The sequence below is a fragment of the Pipistrellus hanaki genome (genome assembly GCF_964339955.1).
Source record: "Pipistrellus hanaki genome assembly, chromosome: 4".
Lineage (NCBI taxonomy): Eukaryota > Metazoa > Chordata > Mammalia > Chiroptera > Vespertilionidae > Pipistrellus > Pipistrellus hanaki.
Window position 1 is genome coordinate 96,725,678 of NC_140506.1, and position 16,382 is coordinate 96,742,059.

At 58.6% G+C, this 16,382-nt stretch overlaps 1 protein-coding gene across 3 annotated transcripts in view; it reads left to right on the top strand.

The window, feature by feature from the left end:
- The first annotated feature begins 4,750 nt into the window (after positions 1-4,750).
- Positions 4,751-16,382, top strand: part of ITGAD (integrin subunit alpha D) — a 37,892-nt gene continuing 26,260 nt past the window's right edge. For all 3 annotated transcript variants that reach the window (XM_084883106.1, XM_084883107.1, XM_084883108.1), the window contains exons 1-7: positions 4,751-4,943; positions 7,092-7,197; positions 10,389-10,492; positions 10,613-10,683; positions 10,818-10,932; positions 13,728-13,858; positions 14,525-14,670. In XM_084883106.1, coding sequence (XP_084739232.1) covers positions 4,913-4,943; positions 7,092-7,197; positions 10,389-10,492; positions 10,613-10,683; positions 10,818-10,932; positions 13,728-13,858; positions 14,525-14,670 — 704 coding nt within the window. In that variant the 5' untranslated portion in view covers positions 4,751-4,912. The remainder of the gene's footprint in view (positions 4,944-7,091; positions 7,198-10,388; positions 10,493-10,612; positions 10,684-10,817; positions 10,933-13,727; positions 13,859-14,524; positions 14,671-16,382) is intronic.

Sequence of the window (16,382 nt, forward strand, 5' to 3'; positions counted from 1 at the left end):
TGCCCTTTATTTGCAGAAGTCGGGGAGCGGGGCAGGGAAACTGCGGTTTCCGACTCCCCGAATCCGCGCTGACGCTGGGAGAGAGAGCTGTGGATCTGACCAAACCCGCCACTGGCTGTTCCCTGTGCGGTGCCGCTCGGAGAAGCAGGCGAGCAGGAGGCCGCTTTCACACATGGTGTCAGGGAGGGCTGAGGCTGCTCGAGATTCTGTTTTTTATTTTAAATTGGGACAAATTTTAAATATAGGAAACATGAAGTTGGCCTTCGTAACCATTTTAAGAATGGTGTTCACCTCTGGCGTGTCAGTACATTCCCTCTGCTGCCCGACCGGCACCCCCTTCCACGCCAGGACCTTCTCATCTGGTCAGACTGAACCTGTGCACCCAGGGGAGCTGCTCCTGTTACCCTTCCCCACCCCCGCAGCCACCACCCTCCTGCCATGACTGACTGCTCTAGGGACCGACCGCAAGTCAGTGGAATCATAGCAGTGTTTGTCTTCTAGTAACTGGCTTATTTCGCTTAGCATCATGTATTTTTCAATTTCTCTTTTACATATAAATGTAACCATTCTAAGCATCTGAATTCCAATGGGGGTGTGTGGGGGGCGAGAGGGGGGGCTTTTTCCATCCCTGAGCAATTCCTCAGCACCAGCTGGTGCTGTACAATCCAGCTCACTTCGGACCTTCTCTCCGTGGACACAGCGTCAGGCTCTGCAGGTCAGGGCTCAGTCCTGCAGGCTGCCCATTGGATGTGGGCGGCCAGCCTGGGCTCTGTCACTGTGCTTGGCACTCACTGGCTGTAGCCTGAAGGTTCCAACGACCCTCCCTCCTGGGCTTTGGCTGACAAAGCTCAGAGGAACATATTACTGAGGTGACCAGTGTGGCATAACTCAGGACCAGCTCGTGGAAGGGATGGGCAGGGCAAGGTGTGGCAGAAGGCCTGGAGCTGCCAGCCCTCCGAGGCGCCACTCCCCACAAACCCTCCTGTGTTCACCCCCCACCTCCCGCCCCGGAAGCTCTCAGACCCCATCCTAGTGGGGTTCATGGAGGCTTTGTTCACAGGCCTTGCTGATTAGGTCACTGAGCAGTGGTGAGTGAACTCACTCTTCAGCGCCTCCCCCGGGAAGTTGGGGCGAAAGTTCCCACCCTCCAGTCACATGGTTAGCTCTCCTACGACCAGCCCTCACCCTTCGGTGATTTCAAAGTCACCTCAGTAAGGTGACAGCGGCACATTTTCTTATTGCTCTTGCTCTTGCTCTGGAGCAGGGCCCGCTGCCCTGTGTGTGTGCGTGGGAGCCAGTGCTATGACGTCAGCTTCTGAGAAATTAAAAAAAAAAAAAAAAAGGAGAAGTGTTTATTGCTAAATTGTCCAAAAGGAGGAGGCTGAGCTCAGACCCAGGGTCGGGCGAGTTGTAGGGGTGAGGGGAAATGCTGGCAGGGCCGGTTTCGGTTGAGGTTTGGAACTTGGCCATTTATGGTGAAGGGGCTCCAGTGCCGGATCTTTCTGAACACAGACACTTCGCTTCTGATTTTCCCATGTTCAGGTTCCGGTCCTGTCCTGGTCCTTTGGTTCCATCACGGTGGTGGTAGTGGTAGGTGTGGGGGGAGGGGGCAGGCAGAGGGGGGCCTTTTGTCCTGGATACAACTGGAGGTCAAAGTTCTCTCCTTTGTGCAGACTTGGGCTGCATGACTAGTATGTATATAATATATATAATCTTTGTCTCGTTTCTGGCACAGAGCTCCTAAAACTCTTGGAATTCCCTAAGTCATAAGCGTATAACTACAGAACCAGCTCAAACTGGTCCTTGTTGCTAACAAGATACTGAGTTGCTTTTCAGACAACAGACCAAAACTACAAGTCATGCAGCCCAAGTCTGCACAAAGGAGAGAACTTTGACCTCCAGTTGCACCCAGGACAAAAGGCAGGGGGAGTGCAGGCTCAGGTCCCTCGTCAAGACCCCTGGGTGGGGGCCCGGCCTGAGTTCCCTCAACTCAGCACTGGGGGTGCACCTTGAGGTCACTCATCAGGCCCCACTGGGTGGGGGGCGTGGCCTGAAGTCCCCTGTCAAGCCCTGCCGAGTGGGGGGTGCGCTCTGAGGTCCCCCAGCCTGGCACTGGGGCAGGGGAAGCAGCCTGAGGTCCCCTAGCCCAGCACCAGGATGAGAAGCACACCTTGAGGCCCTTCCGGGTGGGGGGTACGGCCTGAGGTTCCCTGTCAAGCCTCAGGTCCCTGCTGATTGCTGGTTAAGGCTCCTTATGGGAACTTGGCCTCAGCTGTGGGTGCAGCCATCTTTGTGATGGAGTGATGGTCAATTAGCATATTCCCTCTTTATTAGGATATTTCTTATTATAAATGGCAATGTCACAGGCTGTAAAAATACTTCTTAGTGGTGGTTCTCCTGAGTGTGGAACGCCCCTCAGTGCCCCGAGGATACCCAGGTCGAGGCACCTCGCTTACAGGAGCTGCTGGGGTGGGGGTGGGGGGGCACCTTCTGCACCAGCCTGGGGAAATACAACGTGGGGTTTTTGCAAGCACTTGTTTATCTTTTCTGCAATTTGCCCTAATTGTTCTTTAAAAAAATGAACTGGGCAACAAAAATCTTTTGCTGAGACAAGTGATAATATAATTGAAGCAAAGGTGAAATCTTTACAGCGGCCGCATCAGCACAATGTTAGCCTTAGCCTTGCTTCTGGAGGGACGTCCCAACTGAAAGATTGTGTGTGAAAGGTGATATCATACACGGTCGTGTCTGCTCCATGAGGTGTGGCGAAGATGAAGAAATGAAGAGACCTTTACGTTTTAGGATTTAGGGAAATCATTAAAAGTTATTTCGAGCCGGCACCGGTTTGGCTCAGTGGATAGAGCATCGGCCTGCGGACTGAAAGGTCCCAGGTTCGATTCGGGTCAAGGGCATGTACCTTGGTTGCGGGCACATCCCCGGTAGGGGGTGTGCAAGAGGCAGCTGGTCGATGATTCTCTCTCATCGACGTTTCTAACTCTCTATCCCTCTCTCTTCCTCTCTGTGAAAAATCAATAAAATATATTTTAAAAAAAAAAAGTTATTTCGAGATTCTAGACACAGAGCGAGGGTCACAGATCCGCAGAACTGCTGACAGGGCGCTGGATGCGACAGACCCGTTAGCACGAGAGGGAGAAAGCTGCTGTTCAACTTGGCCTTGACCGTGTTAAAGGGCAAAATTCAGCCAAGCACCTCGGAGATCTGACTGGCTTTCCTAAGTGACTCGTGAGCCCAGCAGCACGCGGCCTAGCAGCCGAGAGGGAGGCTTCTGTGGGAAGGTTTTATAGGAGGGGGCGTGTGAGGGGTTAGGAGTAAAAGGAACGGAGGGATTCTTGCTAGACCGGGACTTCTTTCCAGGGGGCTCGCCATCCTCTCCGGTGGGCGGAGAAGGCCGTCCCAGAGGACCGTTCTGGTGCTGACCCGGAGGTCCCAGGCTGGTTAGTGAAGACTGTCCTGGGAGAGGTCCAATCAGGTATTCCCTGTAGGTTCAGTGTCACGGGCTTCTAGCACCAGTGGCTCCATTGGGGGCTGTGTTCTCTCTAAGGATGATCAGCAGAAAGTAGGACCGTTCGCCCCAAAGCCTCCAGGTGCCACCCCAGGCCCGTCCTCCCCAGGGCACCGCCAATGCCCTTCCCAGGGTCCAGCTGACCTCTCTGTCCACCACGCATCAGCTCGAGTACACTGAGCTGAAAGTTCTGTTTAGAAAGCTATTTTATATTGTCTGCACTTGACATTTAACCTACAATTTAAGTGTTAGGAATAACTGTTATAAATATATACTTAACGTAATATGCCACAGTTAGGGATTTTCTCATACAGTTTCACCTTCTGAGTCTGGGCTTTATCTATCGGACCATTTTTCATGTTGTTACAAAACATCTATTTATGTTTAATTGTGTAATACTTAGAGCACACAGAGAATTACAGAGAGAAAAAATAGCAACCACACATTTATCGACCCCTCCCTAAATTCACAAATGCTAAAATACTCAGTGCTGATGCTAAATTTAAACAAATGCTGGCAGCTTCCTCCCCACCCCACAGAGTCGGTTCCCCGCTGGCTTCCACCTCAGGGTTCATAGGAAAGGACTCACACATGTGCCTTCTGGAGCCTGGCTCCTTCCATTTATGATGCTGCTGAGATTCATCCATATTGTCACATGCACCGTGACTGATCGCTCACTAGTAAGTCCTTGTGTATGACTTTACCAGTTTGGCTCTGCTTCTTTCAACAACACCCTGGCCCATGTCCTTCCTGCCACCACCATTCCCCCTCACCCCCCACAGACTGTTCTAACATTTGTTAAATCTGGAAGGAGTAAGGTAAATGTATGGTTGCTATTTGTTCTATGTAAATCTCTGTATGCTTTACATATTACACAATTAAACGTAAATAAATGTTTTATAACAACATGAAATAAGGTCCAATATATAAAGCCCAGCGGTAGATTTAGAAGGTGACACTATATGAGAAAATCCCTAACTGCGGCGTACTGCTTTAAGTATATGTTCATGGCAGTTATTTCTAGCACTTAACATGCAGGTTAAATGTCAAGTGTAGTGTGGGTGCAGACCTGAAGGTGGGCTGCCCTCTCCTGATCACAATCGTGTCCTAGGGCTCATGTGCCGCCTGGTTTCGGAGGCACCAGCTGGGTCAAAGGGCGGGTGGGGGGGGCAGCCAGGCCCTGGAAGTGGGGAACTTGGGGTTGTTTCCAAGGATGCATTGGCTTTTGCCCCATCTTCTGCTCTCTGGTGAAACAGAGACTTCCTCACACGCCTTCTCTTCCCACTTCAAGGCCTGAGTGATTTTCACTCTTCACCGAGGGCCCTCAGCGTGCTGTGCTCAGCCTGCACTTCAGCAGCTGCTCAGCCCACGGCCCCTCGGCGCTCAGCGATGGCCTTCGGGGCTGTGCTCTTCCTGGGGGGTGAGTGGGGCCGGTGCTGGGAGAAGCCCTGGGCAGCTCTCCCGGAGCTGAGGGCAGTGGGGCCGGGAGGGGGCTGGTGTCCATGCGGTGTGGAAGGGGGAATGGCCTGGGATGTGGGGAGGGCGAGGCCGGAGCCGAGGCGGGGGACGAGGGCGCTGGGTGCTGCTTGGGCAGAGCGAGCTGCCCCTCCGCACCCCCAGGCGCCCCTCTCCTGCGGGCCGGTGGGGGCGCTGCCTGGGTGAGGAGCCAGCAGAGGGGGGGAGAGGGGGGAGGCCGGGTACCACCTCCCGGGCCCGCGTTTCCCTCCAATCTTGGTTTCGGGTTGGCACTCGCGCTGCTGCCCAGAGAAAACTCTGGAAGCTGTAACTGGTGTCAGGGCACCTCCCGAGGCATTTAAAACTCACTGTGTGTGTGTCTTCAAGTCCGACCTCAGACAGAAATCAGATTTCCGGCTTCTCCTGAGGCGTGGGCAGGTCCTGCGGCTCGGGCCCCAGGGGATGGCCGCCCCTGGAGAAGGGCCGCGGCTCTGAGCGGCGCCCACACCCGGCTCACACCGCCCGCTTAACCCGCCCTCGTCACCTGCCCGGCCCCCGAGGCCCAGAGGCCCGAGGCCGAGGCTGCCTGTCGGTCCTGGGGCAGCACAGTCACCGCAGAGTCATCCTTTGGCAGGAAGGTCTAGGGCGCGAGGCTCCCCACGTGTGGCCATAGAAGGTCCCAGAACCCTAACCTTCTGTCCTCTTCCCGGAAGCCGGGCCTGAGGGTCACGGCCCAGCCTTCTTCCCTAGAGTTCCCTGGCTTCGGGGTTGAAGTCGAGTCCTCGGTACAGAGAAGATGGGGAGCCCTAGGAGGGAGGGGAGGCAGCGAAGGGAAAGGAGGTAGGGGAGGGAGGTAGGGAGGGTGATGGCCTGGGATGGGGGAGCAAGAAAAAGCCTTGAAATGTAGGGGTTTCCCCGAAGCTTTCGGGCGCAGCTGCCGGAGGAGCCTGTGGCCAGCGAAGGGCGGAGAGGGCGGCACCTGGCTGGGCCATGTCCTGCTCCGGTCAGTCACAGACAGGCTGGTCCCGCTCAGGGCCAGGCACTGGGCCAGCTCCGGTCAGGACGGACACAGTCCCCGCCCTCTTAGCGCCTGGGGCCAGAGAGAGGGGCAAGGAAGCGTGTGATTTCGAATAACGGATCGCAGAATTCTCCTTTGTCTGTCTGTGTGCTCTGCTGTTTATCCCCACCTGAGGACGCGTCTCCATTGCTTCTCAGAGAGCGGAAGGGAGGAGGGAATGGGGGGGGGGGAGAAATGTTGATGTGAGAGAGACACATCGACTGGTTGACCACCCACACAGGCCCCATGGGGGGGCAGGGAGTGAACCCGTAACCCAGGTATGCACCCTTAATTGGGAATCAAACCCACGAACCTCTGTGCGCGGGCCAGCTCTCCAACCACTGCACACACCGGCCAGGGCTGCCCCCAGAATTGTGAGTGTGCTCTCAGGGTCTCTGGACGAGGAGAGGGGGAAGCGGGGTGACTGTGTGCCCTGGTTTGTGGGGGCAGCCCCCGTGTCAGGGTGTGATTGTCAGTGGTGTTCTTTCTCTCTCAGACGGTCCCCATTTAGACAGTGAACCCTGTGGTTGGTCCCTTTGTCTTTAAAAGGTGCTCCTGACCCGACATCCCAGGCCTCCGGGCTCTGGGTGCCCTCTGAGGCCCCCGAGGCCTCCCTCTGCATCCTGTCCTTGGCAGTGAGCTCTGATCGTTTCTGAGGGAGGGAGGGAGACAGGAGCCACACGGCCGCTGGCAAACCAGAGAACAAAGACAGGCAGATGGGAAGCCCAGGCTGGGGGAGGGTGGGCATCGAGATTCCAAGAAGGGCCGAAGCTGCTTTGGCTCAATGCATAGAGCGTCGGCCTGTGGACTGAAGGGTCCCGGGTTCGATTCCGGTCAGGGGCATGTACCTTGGTTGCGGGCACATCTCCGGAGGGGGGTGTGCAGGAGGCGGCTGGTCGATGTTTCTCTCTCATCGACGTTTCTGACTCTATCCCTCTCCCTTCCTCTTTGTGAAAATTCAATAAAACATATTAAAAAAAAAAAAATTCCAAGAAGGGGTTCCGGAGGCAGGGGCTTCTCTGACCCTCCCTCCCCCCTCCTCCCCACTCCCTTCAGCTCTGGCTGCTTGTCACGGGTTCAACCTGGATGTGGAGGAGCCCACGGTCTTCCAGGAGGATGGAGCAGGCTTCGGGCAGAGCGTGGTCCAGTTCGGCAGATCCAGGTAGCTCCCCCCCCCCCCCCCCCCCGCCCCTCGCCTGCTACTGCCACAGGCGGGGCCGCGCCCAGGTGCCCGGGGAGGCGCACAAGGCCCAGACACCACTAGCTGTTCACAGCTTCAGGCCGGCCATGCACTCCGGGCAGCACACGGCCTTGGGAAAGGCCTCGGCCCTGCCCCCTGCACAGAAGCACTGCTTTGCAGCCTCCCTCTGGAAATGATTGACAATTTAGTCTCTGCATCTGCGTGTCAGTAAGATGGATGGGACAGTGCAGACCCACCGGCCCGCCTCCCGCAGCCTCTGTGGGAAGGTTCCCAGCTGCCTGCTTCCCACCCTCCCTAGTGACGGCTGCTGACCTGGGCCCCCGGCCTGGGCCGGGCAAGGTCATGATGGGCCATGCCCGGCCTGCCGGGTCCTGTGAGGGTCTGTGCTGGCCCTGAGAGCACCCCTGTGCCTGAGGGAGAGTGAAACCAAATGCCAGAACAGGTAGAGAGGAAAACACTTATTTTCAAGAACAAGAGGCCTCACATCTTATTTTATTATTTATTGGTTAATCCTCACTGGAGGATAAGTTTTCCACCATTTTAGAGAGAGGGGGAGGGCGAGGGAGGGGCACAGAGGAGAGAGAAGCATGGGTCTGAGAGAGCCACATCAGCCGGTTGCCCCCACACTCACCCCTCCCAGCGCAGGGAACCTATAACCCAGGTATGTGCCCTGGCTCTGATTTGAACCCACAACCCTGCGGTTCTCGGGCCGGTGATCTAACCACCCAGCCACTCGGGCCAGGGCAGAGGCCTCGCATTTTAATTTTGCATCGGGCCGGCAAACCTCGCGCCTGGACAGAGACCCGGGAGCCGAAGTCCCGTGTTAATGCAAGCACCCAGAGTCCGGGCTGTTTCCCCAGGCGAGCTCTCCCCTCGGGCGCAGGCTCTCTGTGCCGTGAGGAGAGGAAGGGTGAGAGCCAGCCCAGGACAGGGTCCAGGGAGGCTCCGGGCTGGGCAGCAGCCTGAGAGCCCGGGACGGTTCCCGGCCAGGAGGGGCCGCACAGAAGTCACTGCGACCCCAACGCCCATCCCGCCCCTTCTCGCCGGCTGGCAGGCTGGGACAGAGCAGCAAGTGCCAGGCGCCAGCCTTTTGTTTTTCTTTCTTTGCTTTGAAATGTAACACACAGACCAAACAGCTGAAATCCGAGCGCCCCAGCTCAGTACTTTTCTGTGTGCCAGGTAACCCCGCCCAGATCGACATGGAGAAATTCTCCAGCTCCCGCCCCCAGCCCCTGGACTCTGCTGACCGCCCAGCACCCACAAATCCCAAGGCAGCCTCTGTCCCACTTCCACTGCCACCCCTTTGTGTTAGGGCCCCTCTGTCTTAAAAAGAAAAGAAAAAAAATGAAGATAGAGCTACTGACTGACCACTGCTCACCAGCATCTATAATAAAGCAAATCCTATGTAATAAAAGCATAGTATGCAGATCATCCCCTCAACTGGGAGTTTGTCCGGGGGTTTAACCAGGGGGTGGGGCCGGCCGGGGGAAGGGAGGGAGGCCCCAGTAGGCCACCAGGGGAAGGGAGGGTACCTGGCCAGCAACCGGCAGCCACTAGGGACCCTAGCAGTGCACGAATTTCATGCCCTGGGCCTCTAGTAGAATATATTGGGTGATTTTCCCATTGCTACAACGACATTGTTTTTCCATGTTCCTGCTGATTTATAGCCCAAACACTAAAAGGACGGAGCCTGCGTGTAAGGAGTGGGATGAGGAGAAGCACACAGAAGGACAGTTTGACTAAAAGTTGGCTCGTGCATGGAGACCAGCAGGCCAGGCTGCTCCAGGTCTAACCAGCCGCTGAGGTTTCCACCAGCATCTTCGACACATGGGGCCTCAGCGTTCCCTGCAGGAACGGCTCCAGCAAAGGCACTTTAAACACCAGCTTAACGAAGCCTTGCTCAGATAGTTAATTAAAGCCCACCCGTATTCCTCTGATTTTCTCATCTAAGTGGGGGAGTTGCTAATGGTGATAAAAATTTGTTCCAAAATTTTAAAAATTCTCTTCTCTCAAGTTTGGCAAAGAAACCATTGCATTTATAGGACTACTAGAGGCCCGGTGCATGAAAATTCGTGCACAGGCGGGGGGAGGGTCCCTCTGCCCATCATCCTGCGCCCTCTCTCAGTCCAGAAGTCCTCGGGGGATGGCCTGCTGACAGCCGGACAGCTCGGGGAGAGGGCCTACCACAGTCTGGCCTCCCTCTGTGGGAGGGGACTGGGCTGGCCAATGAGGGGACGTGCCCCGCCCATCGCCCCGCCCTTGCTGCCTGGCCTCCCTCTGTGGGAGAGCCAGATGGGCGTCAGGGGATGGTGCCGGCCCCGCCTCCATCGCCGTTCCCTCCCTCTGCCCGCTGGCACAAGCCCCGGCTGGCCTGGCTCTGCCTGCTCACCGGCCCCCACTGACTGGTCTTTCCCTGTTTGGTCAATTTGCATATTATGCTTTTATTATGTAGGACAGATATAGTGATGGATTCTGATATAGCTACAGCTCTTTTAAATTGTCCAACTTAAATTTTTTATATTATATTTCTATATAATTCATTATAGAATCATCAAATTGTGTTTGAAAACTAGAACTTCAGAAAACTTTTCATTGAACTTGAGGCGATCTGTTTCTTGGGGTGACTAAGGATGGCACCCCAGAAACAAAAGGCACTTACCCACAGTTGGGAAATGCAGTTTTGTTGTGAACAGTTTTATTTTTGGTGAATGTTAAAAACAAAACAAAAAACTCTGTGTACAGAGACACACATATATTTATACACACACACACACACACACACACACGATCTGCATGGTCCTTCCCATTTTTGGGTTAAACTCAGACCCTGATTTTTTTTAAATATATTTTTATTCATTTCAGAGAGAGAAAAGGAGAGAGATTGAAACATCAATGATGAGAGAGGATCATTGATTGGCTGCCTCCTGCACGCCCCCTACTGGGGATCGAGCCCACAACCCTGGCATGTGCCCTTGATTAGAATCGAACCCGGAACCCTTCAGTCCATAACAGGCCCTGATTTCTGAGTCACCTCTCAAGTGCCAAGTGCCAAGAGCAAAGTTTCACTTCTCCCCCTCACCCCCCATCCCCCACCCTGTGCCCCCACCCTGTGCCCCACCCCTCCTGCAGCGTGTGTCATGTTGTGCCTGCAGACTCGTGGTGGGAGCCCCCCTGGAGGTGGTGGGAGCCAACCAAACCGGACGGCTGTACGCCTGCGACGCCGCCTTGGGCCTGTGTGAGCCTATTTCACTGCCCAGTGAGTGATCCACCCAGAAACCCGGCCTCAGCTCCCATGCCCGAGAGCCCCTCAGCCTCCAGCCCAGACTCTACCCAGACTGAGGGTGTGCCCGAGTGTGACCATGGTGTCTGCCCTCAGTCCCCCCAGAGGCGGTGAACATGTCCCTGGGCCTGTCCCTAGCGGCCTCCGCCAACCACTCCGGGCTGCTGGTGAGTTTCCTGGGTCACAGCAGGGTCTAGAGGGGCAAGGGCCGGAGGGGGCTGGGAGGGGGCCGGAGGGAACTGGGGAGGGGGCCGGAGAGGGTGGTCTGGGCCCCCTTGCCTACTCAGGCCTCTGCCCCCAGGCCTGCGGCCCCACCCTGCACAGAGCCTGCGGGGAGAACATGCACGTGGAAGGGTCCTGCCTCCGGCTGGGCTCCCAGCTGCAGGTGGAGCTGAGGGTCCCGGCTGCCCAGCCAGGTAGGTCTCGGGGCAGAGTTCGTGGGGCAGGGGCTGGCCCCGGAGGGCAGGGCCTGAGGCCGGTCTCCGCCTCCTGTGCTGAGGGGCCTTCCCTGCGGCCTCAGGGATGAGCTGCCGGGTCCCCAGTGACCTCGTCCCCCCCGGCGAGGGGCAGGTACTGGGGCGCACAGAGCACGGTCCCGGCACCCACAGGTGTCTCTCACAGGGATCACCCGCTGTGTCCCGGAGCCGTGCTTCACCCCCTGGCCCTGGTTTCCTCGGCGGTGAAACGGCACTGCATCACTGAGGTGCTTGTGAGGGTTAAACAGACACAGGGCGCGGCCGAGGGAGGCCAGCTGCCTCCTCCGTGGCCGAGGGGACAGTGAGCCCAGGGGCCGCGCTCCGTGCTGACTGAGAACCTGACCGGGGACAGTGCAGGGTCTGCAGGGGGGTGGGGAGGAGTGCTCTTGGTGCCCGTACGGCCAGGCTGGGGACGTGGCATTTAAACGCTCGGGGGGACTGTCTCCCCGAAGCCTCCGGGGCCTGAGGAAGGGGAACCGGCAGGAGTGGCGTTGGCCTGGAAGGGAAGGGCGGCGTCCAGGCAGTGGAGGGCCGGCCTCGTTGCTTCTTCACAGACATGGGTGCAGGGCAGGTGACCCCCCCTCCTGCCCCTCACAGCAGAGAAAGCAGGTCGGAGAGGTGAGCGCTGCCCCCTGTAGGGAGAGAGGACCTCAGAGCGCCGCCTGCCTGGCCGGTCCTCTCAGAGCCGCTGGGCAGCAGGGGCAGCTGTTGGAGGCCAGGGCATCGCAGGACAGGGGCACAGAGGGACGTCAGAGGGAGCTCGCGTGGCCGGAGGGGGTGGGGTGCCTTCGAGATGCAGCTGGGAGAGTGGGCATACATGCAAGAGTCGGTGACAGGGAACACCAGCTCCCAGCTGGGGTGGGATGGGGTGGGGGGGGGGGAGAAGGGGGCCTGAGGGCCTCTGAGCCTGCCAGGCGCTGGGTTCCCCAGTCCCGGGGAGGCAGGGGCAGTGGCATTTAAACGCTGAATGGATCCACAGCACAAGCCTCTTTTATTAAAAAGGCTGTAAGTAGTTTGACAACCGCCTTATATATAACGCCCATAGCCATTAGTTAAAATAATACATTTATAATTCTAGTATTAAAAAGCCCCAAAGACTTTTCTAAAATTTTTTATTAATTTGAAAAACCTAGGAGCCTAGAGATCTGTTTCGAATCCTTATTTCAATTAGTGTCTTAGTCACTCCAAGCTCCCCTCGCTCTCTGCAGAGCTGGCTGGGCAGGAGACCAGGGATGAGCGGCCGCAGCTGGGCCTCACTCCTCCGTGCTGGGTGCCTGGCCCCACCAGCCAGGGGCACACAGGAGGTGGGCACACTGCAGGCAGCCACAGCCCTCCACACGAGCGTGGGGATCATCTGACACGACTTCTTTGCACCGGCTCGAGGCCTGGCTCCCATTACAGTGTGGACTCCACAGGCAGGGCCGGCACCTTTTTAAAGCTCTGGTCCTATCTCACATTTCCCGGGAAAGACTCTGAGGCTCCCTTTCGAATGTTCTCGGGAACCATGCCCGTGAGTGTGAGGAAAGCAGGACTGGGCAGAGGGAGAGGGCGGACGCAGAGCCATGGATCAGAGGCCTCAGCCAGAGCTCAGAGCTTGGAGCTCAGAACTCGGAGTTCGGACCTCGGAGCTTGGAGCTTGGGGCTCAGAGCTTGGAGCTTGGACCTCGGAGCTCAGAGCTTGGAGCTTGGAGTTTGGACCTCGAACCTCGGAGCTTGGAGCTTGGAACTTGGAGCTCAGGGCTTGGAGCTCGGAGCTTGGACCTCGGACATCGAAGCTTAGAGCTTGGAACTTGGACCTCGGAGCTCGGAGCTTAGAGCTTGGAACTTGGAGCTCAGGGCTTGGAGCTCGGAGCTTGGAGCTGGGAGCTTGCAGCTGGGAACTTGGAGCTCAGGGCTTGGAGCTCGGAGCTTGGACCTCGGACCTCAGAGCTTGGAGCTCGGACCTCGGAGCTCCGCGGACCTCGGAGCTTGGAGCTGGGGGCATGGCTGGATACAGGTTGCCTCCAGGAGCAGGAGGTGTAACTGTGGGCGAGCAGCTCCCTTTCGGATGGCGTGGTTCCAGGAGGGACCCCACAGGGGCCTGCACAGCTGATTCCCTGTGGCTGGAGGAGCACTCTGTCCAGACAGGGGTCAGGCGTGGTGGCACCGGGTCCCTCCCTGGCCCAGTCCCACGCCAGCATGTACCCCATGGGGACAGCAACCTCTGCTCCCGGAGGCACCCCTATCTCAAACATTACATGCATTTCAGTTCCTTTTATCCTGGCAATAACCCCACGTGGGAGGCACTATTATTGTGCCCATTTCACAGATGGAAAACTGATGCCAGTGAGGTTACATAATTGTCTGAATCCACCCCTGGCAGGCGGTGGAGCTGACTTGAGCCCAGCATGCTGGCTCCAGGATGCACACTCTGAACCACTTTGCTAAAATGCCTTCTCCTCACCTCTATGGCATTTTAGAGAGTGTGTTCAATAAGTATTTGTTGACCACACGACGGAGGAACCACTGGGCCCCTGCCCGCTACTTCCTCCCGCCCCTTCCTGGGCCTGTGGGAAGAGGAGCCACAGGGGCTCACTGAGGGGAGCAGGGCTGGGGCCACGGGCGCGGTCTCCTCTGCAGAGGGGGTGGGAGGCCGCGTGGGAATCGATTCCTGTGTCTGTGGAGGGGAAGGCGGTCTGGGACCGCGGAGATGGCTGGCACCACACGTGCATCTGATTCTCCCGCCCGCTCTGCAGAGTGCCCGCTCCAGGAGATGGACATCGTCTTCCTCATCGATGGCTCGGGCAGCATCAGCCAACTTGACTTTAAGCAGATGAAGAGCTTCGTCCGAGCCGTGATGGACCAGTTTAAGGGCACAAACACCCTGGTGAAGACGGGGTTCCCCCGGCCTGAGCAGTGGGATGGGGGGGGGGGTCTGCTTCTGGGGGCCACAGCCTGGGAGGGGCGTGGCATCGAGGGGGGAGGAGGCGGCTGGCTCAGGGGACCTGTGCTGTGATGAGGCCAGGGTCAAGGCGAGGTGCCAGTGCAGGGCCAATCTGAGTCCTGACCCAGGAGTCCCCTCCCAGGTGATTTAACAGGTTCCCACGTGCCACAGAAAACATGATGTGTTTGCTGCTTGGAAGCATGGAAAATCTGTAAAATAATTCTGCTGTGAAATGTGGCCGGCAGTAACGTGGCCAGAGCATTGATGGTTCTTTACAATCCTTAGCTCGTGGCTGCCCCCTCTCAGTATGTGACCCCCGGGAATGAGTGAGTGTGATTCCCGAGGAGGGAGGAAGCACCCTGCCAGCTGATCCCGTGTCACCGTGTTTTAAAGTCCAAGTTCGGCAAACACTGCGGCTGGCAAGGCTGCTCCTCGCAGACGATGGATTCCCACGCCCCCGGTTTCTTTCTGGGTCACTTTCTTCCCTTGTGGGTTTCAGTGTGTGTCTGCTGGGCCTCACAGACCGTGGTTTTAAGTCCAAAACTGTTCCAAAATAAAAGACCTATTACACCCCAAAACCACGGCCCTGAGCCGCCCCTCCGCCCGCAGTTCTCGCTGATGCAGTACTCCAACGTGCTGGAGACCCACTTCAGCTTCTCCCAGTTCCGGGCCAGCCCGAGCCCCCAGCGCCTGCTGGACCCCATCCGCCAGCTGAGCGGCCTCACCTTCACGGCCTCCGCCATCCAGCGGGTGGTGTAAGCTCCCCCCTTCCCCCCTGCCCCCGCCCCTGCTGCCTGTGGGATCCCCCTCCCCCCACCCCTGCTGCCTGTGGGATCCCCCTCCCCCACCCCTGCTGCCTGTGGGATCCCCCTCCCCCACCCCCTGCTGCCTGTGGGATCCCCCTCCCCCACCCCCTGCTGCCTGTGGGATCCCCCTCCCCCGCCCCTGCTGCCTGCGGGATCCCCCTCCCCCACCCCTGCTGCCTGTGGGATCCCCCTCCCCCACCCCTGCTGCCTGTGGGATCCCCCTCCCCCGCCCCTGCTGCCTGCGGGATCCCCCTCCCCCACCCCTGCTGCCTGTGGGATCCCCCTCCCCCACCCCTGCTGCCTGTGGGATCCCCCTCCCCCGCCCCTGCTGCCTGCGGGATCCCCCTCCCCCACCCCTGCTGCCTGTGGGATCCCCCTCCCCCACCCCTGCTGCCTGTGGGATCCCCCTCCCCCACCCCTGCTGCCTGTGGGATCCCCCTCCCCCGCCCCTGTTGCCTGTGGGATCCCCCTCCCCTACCCCTGCTGCCTGTGGGATCCCCCTCCCCCACCCCTGCTGCCTGTGGGATCCCCCTCCCCCACCCCTGCTGCCTGTGGGATCCCCCTCCCCCACCCCTGCTGCCTGTGGGATCCCTCCTCCCCCACCCCTGCTGCCTGTGGGATCCCCCTCCCCCACCCCTGCTGCCTGTGGGATCCCCCTCCCCCACCCCTGCTGTCTGTGGGATCCGCCTCCCCCACCCCTGCTGCCTGCGGGATCCCGCCTCCCGCTGGGTCCGTACAGCCCTCCCTCTAGGGTGAGGGAGGCTCTAGGGAAAGGTTCGCAAAGGGAAGGGAGGGGCTGCTGCCCGCCTCCCATGGCCTGGCCTTACATTGCTGGAGCCCGAGCCCACCTGGGGCAGCCAGCTCCGGCCTTTGGTTCAGACACATGTGGTCCCCGTCCTGGCTCCCCACTTGTCTGGGCAGCCCTGGGAGTCACTGAGCTTTCTGTCTCCGAACGCTGTCCCCAGCTGGTGTAGGATGAAAGGAGCTCCTGCGGAGAAGACGCTGGATAAACCCAGGGCTGTGCTAGCCGCCCTCCTCCCCTCCCCATAGGCACCGCCTCTCCCCCTCCCTGCCCACCCCTCCTTCCTCACCACGCCTGCCCCTTCCTTAACCGGGTGCTCATGTTGTATTCTGCAACTTTTGGAGTTGGGTTTGTGTTTAAAACCGGCACATGGGATGCATCACTACACACGTGCTCACAGGATACCGAGTGCCCATCCACAGCTGGGCGCTGGGCCCCTGTCAGCATGGGGTGCGGAGGCCGGGGAGAGGGCCTGGGTGAGGCCAGCACAGAGGACGGGGTGGGGAGGCCAGCACAGAGGACGGGGTGGGGAGGCCAGCACAGAGGACGGGGTGGGGAGGCCGGGGAGAGGGCCAGGGTGAGGCCGCACAGAACGTGGGAGAGCGGGCTGAGTGTCCTGGGTGCTGCTGAGGGACTGACTCTGGGAGGAAGGTCATCCGAGGGCCGGGGAGTCCAGGCTCCCAGACTGCGAGGCTGGTGAAGTCCACTCCGCCCCTTTGGAAAGCCGTGCTGACGGGGACCAGAGAGGCCAATAATGAGGACTCGCAGGGTCCCTGCTCCCGGAGGTCCATCCGTGGTGGACTCGCTCCGGAGGCAGCGTGGTGGGGCGGGAGCTCCGGGTCCTGTGCTGACACCTCCC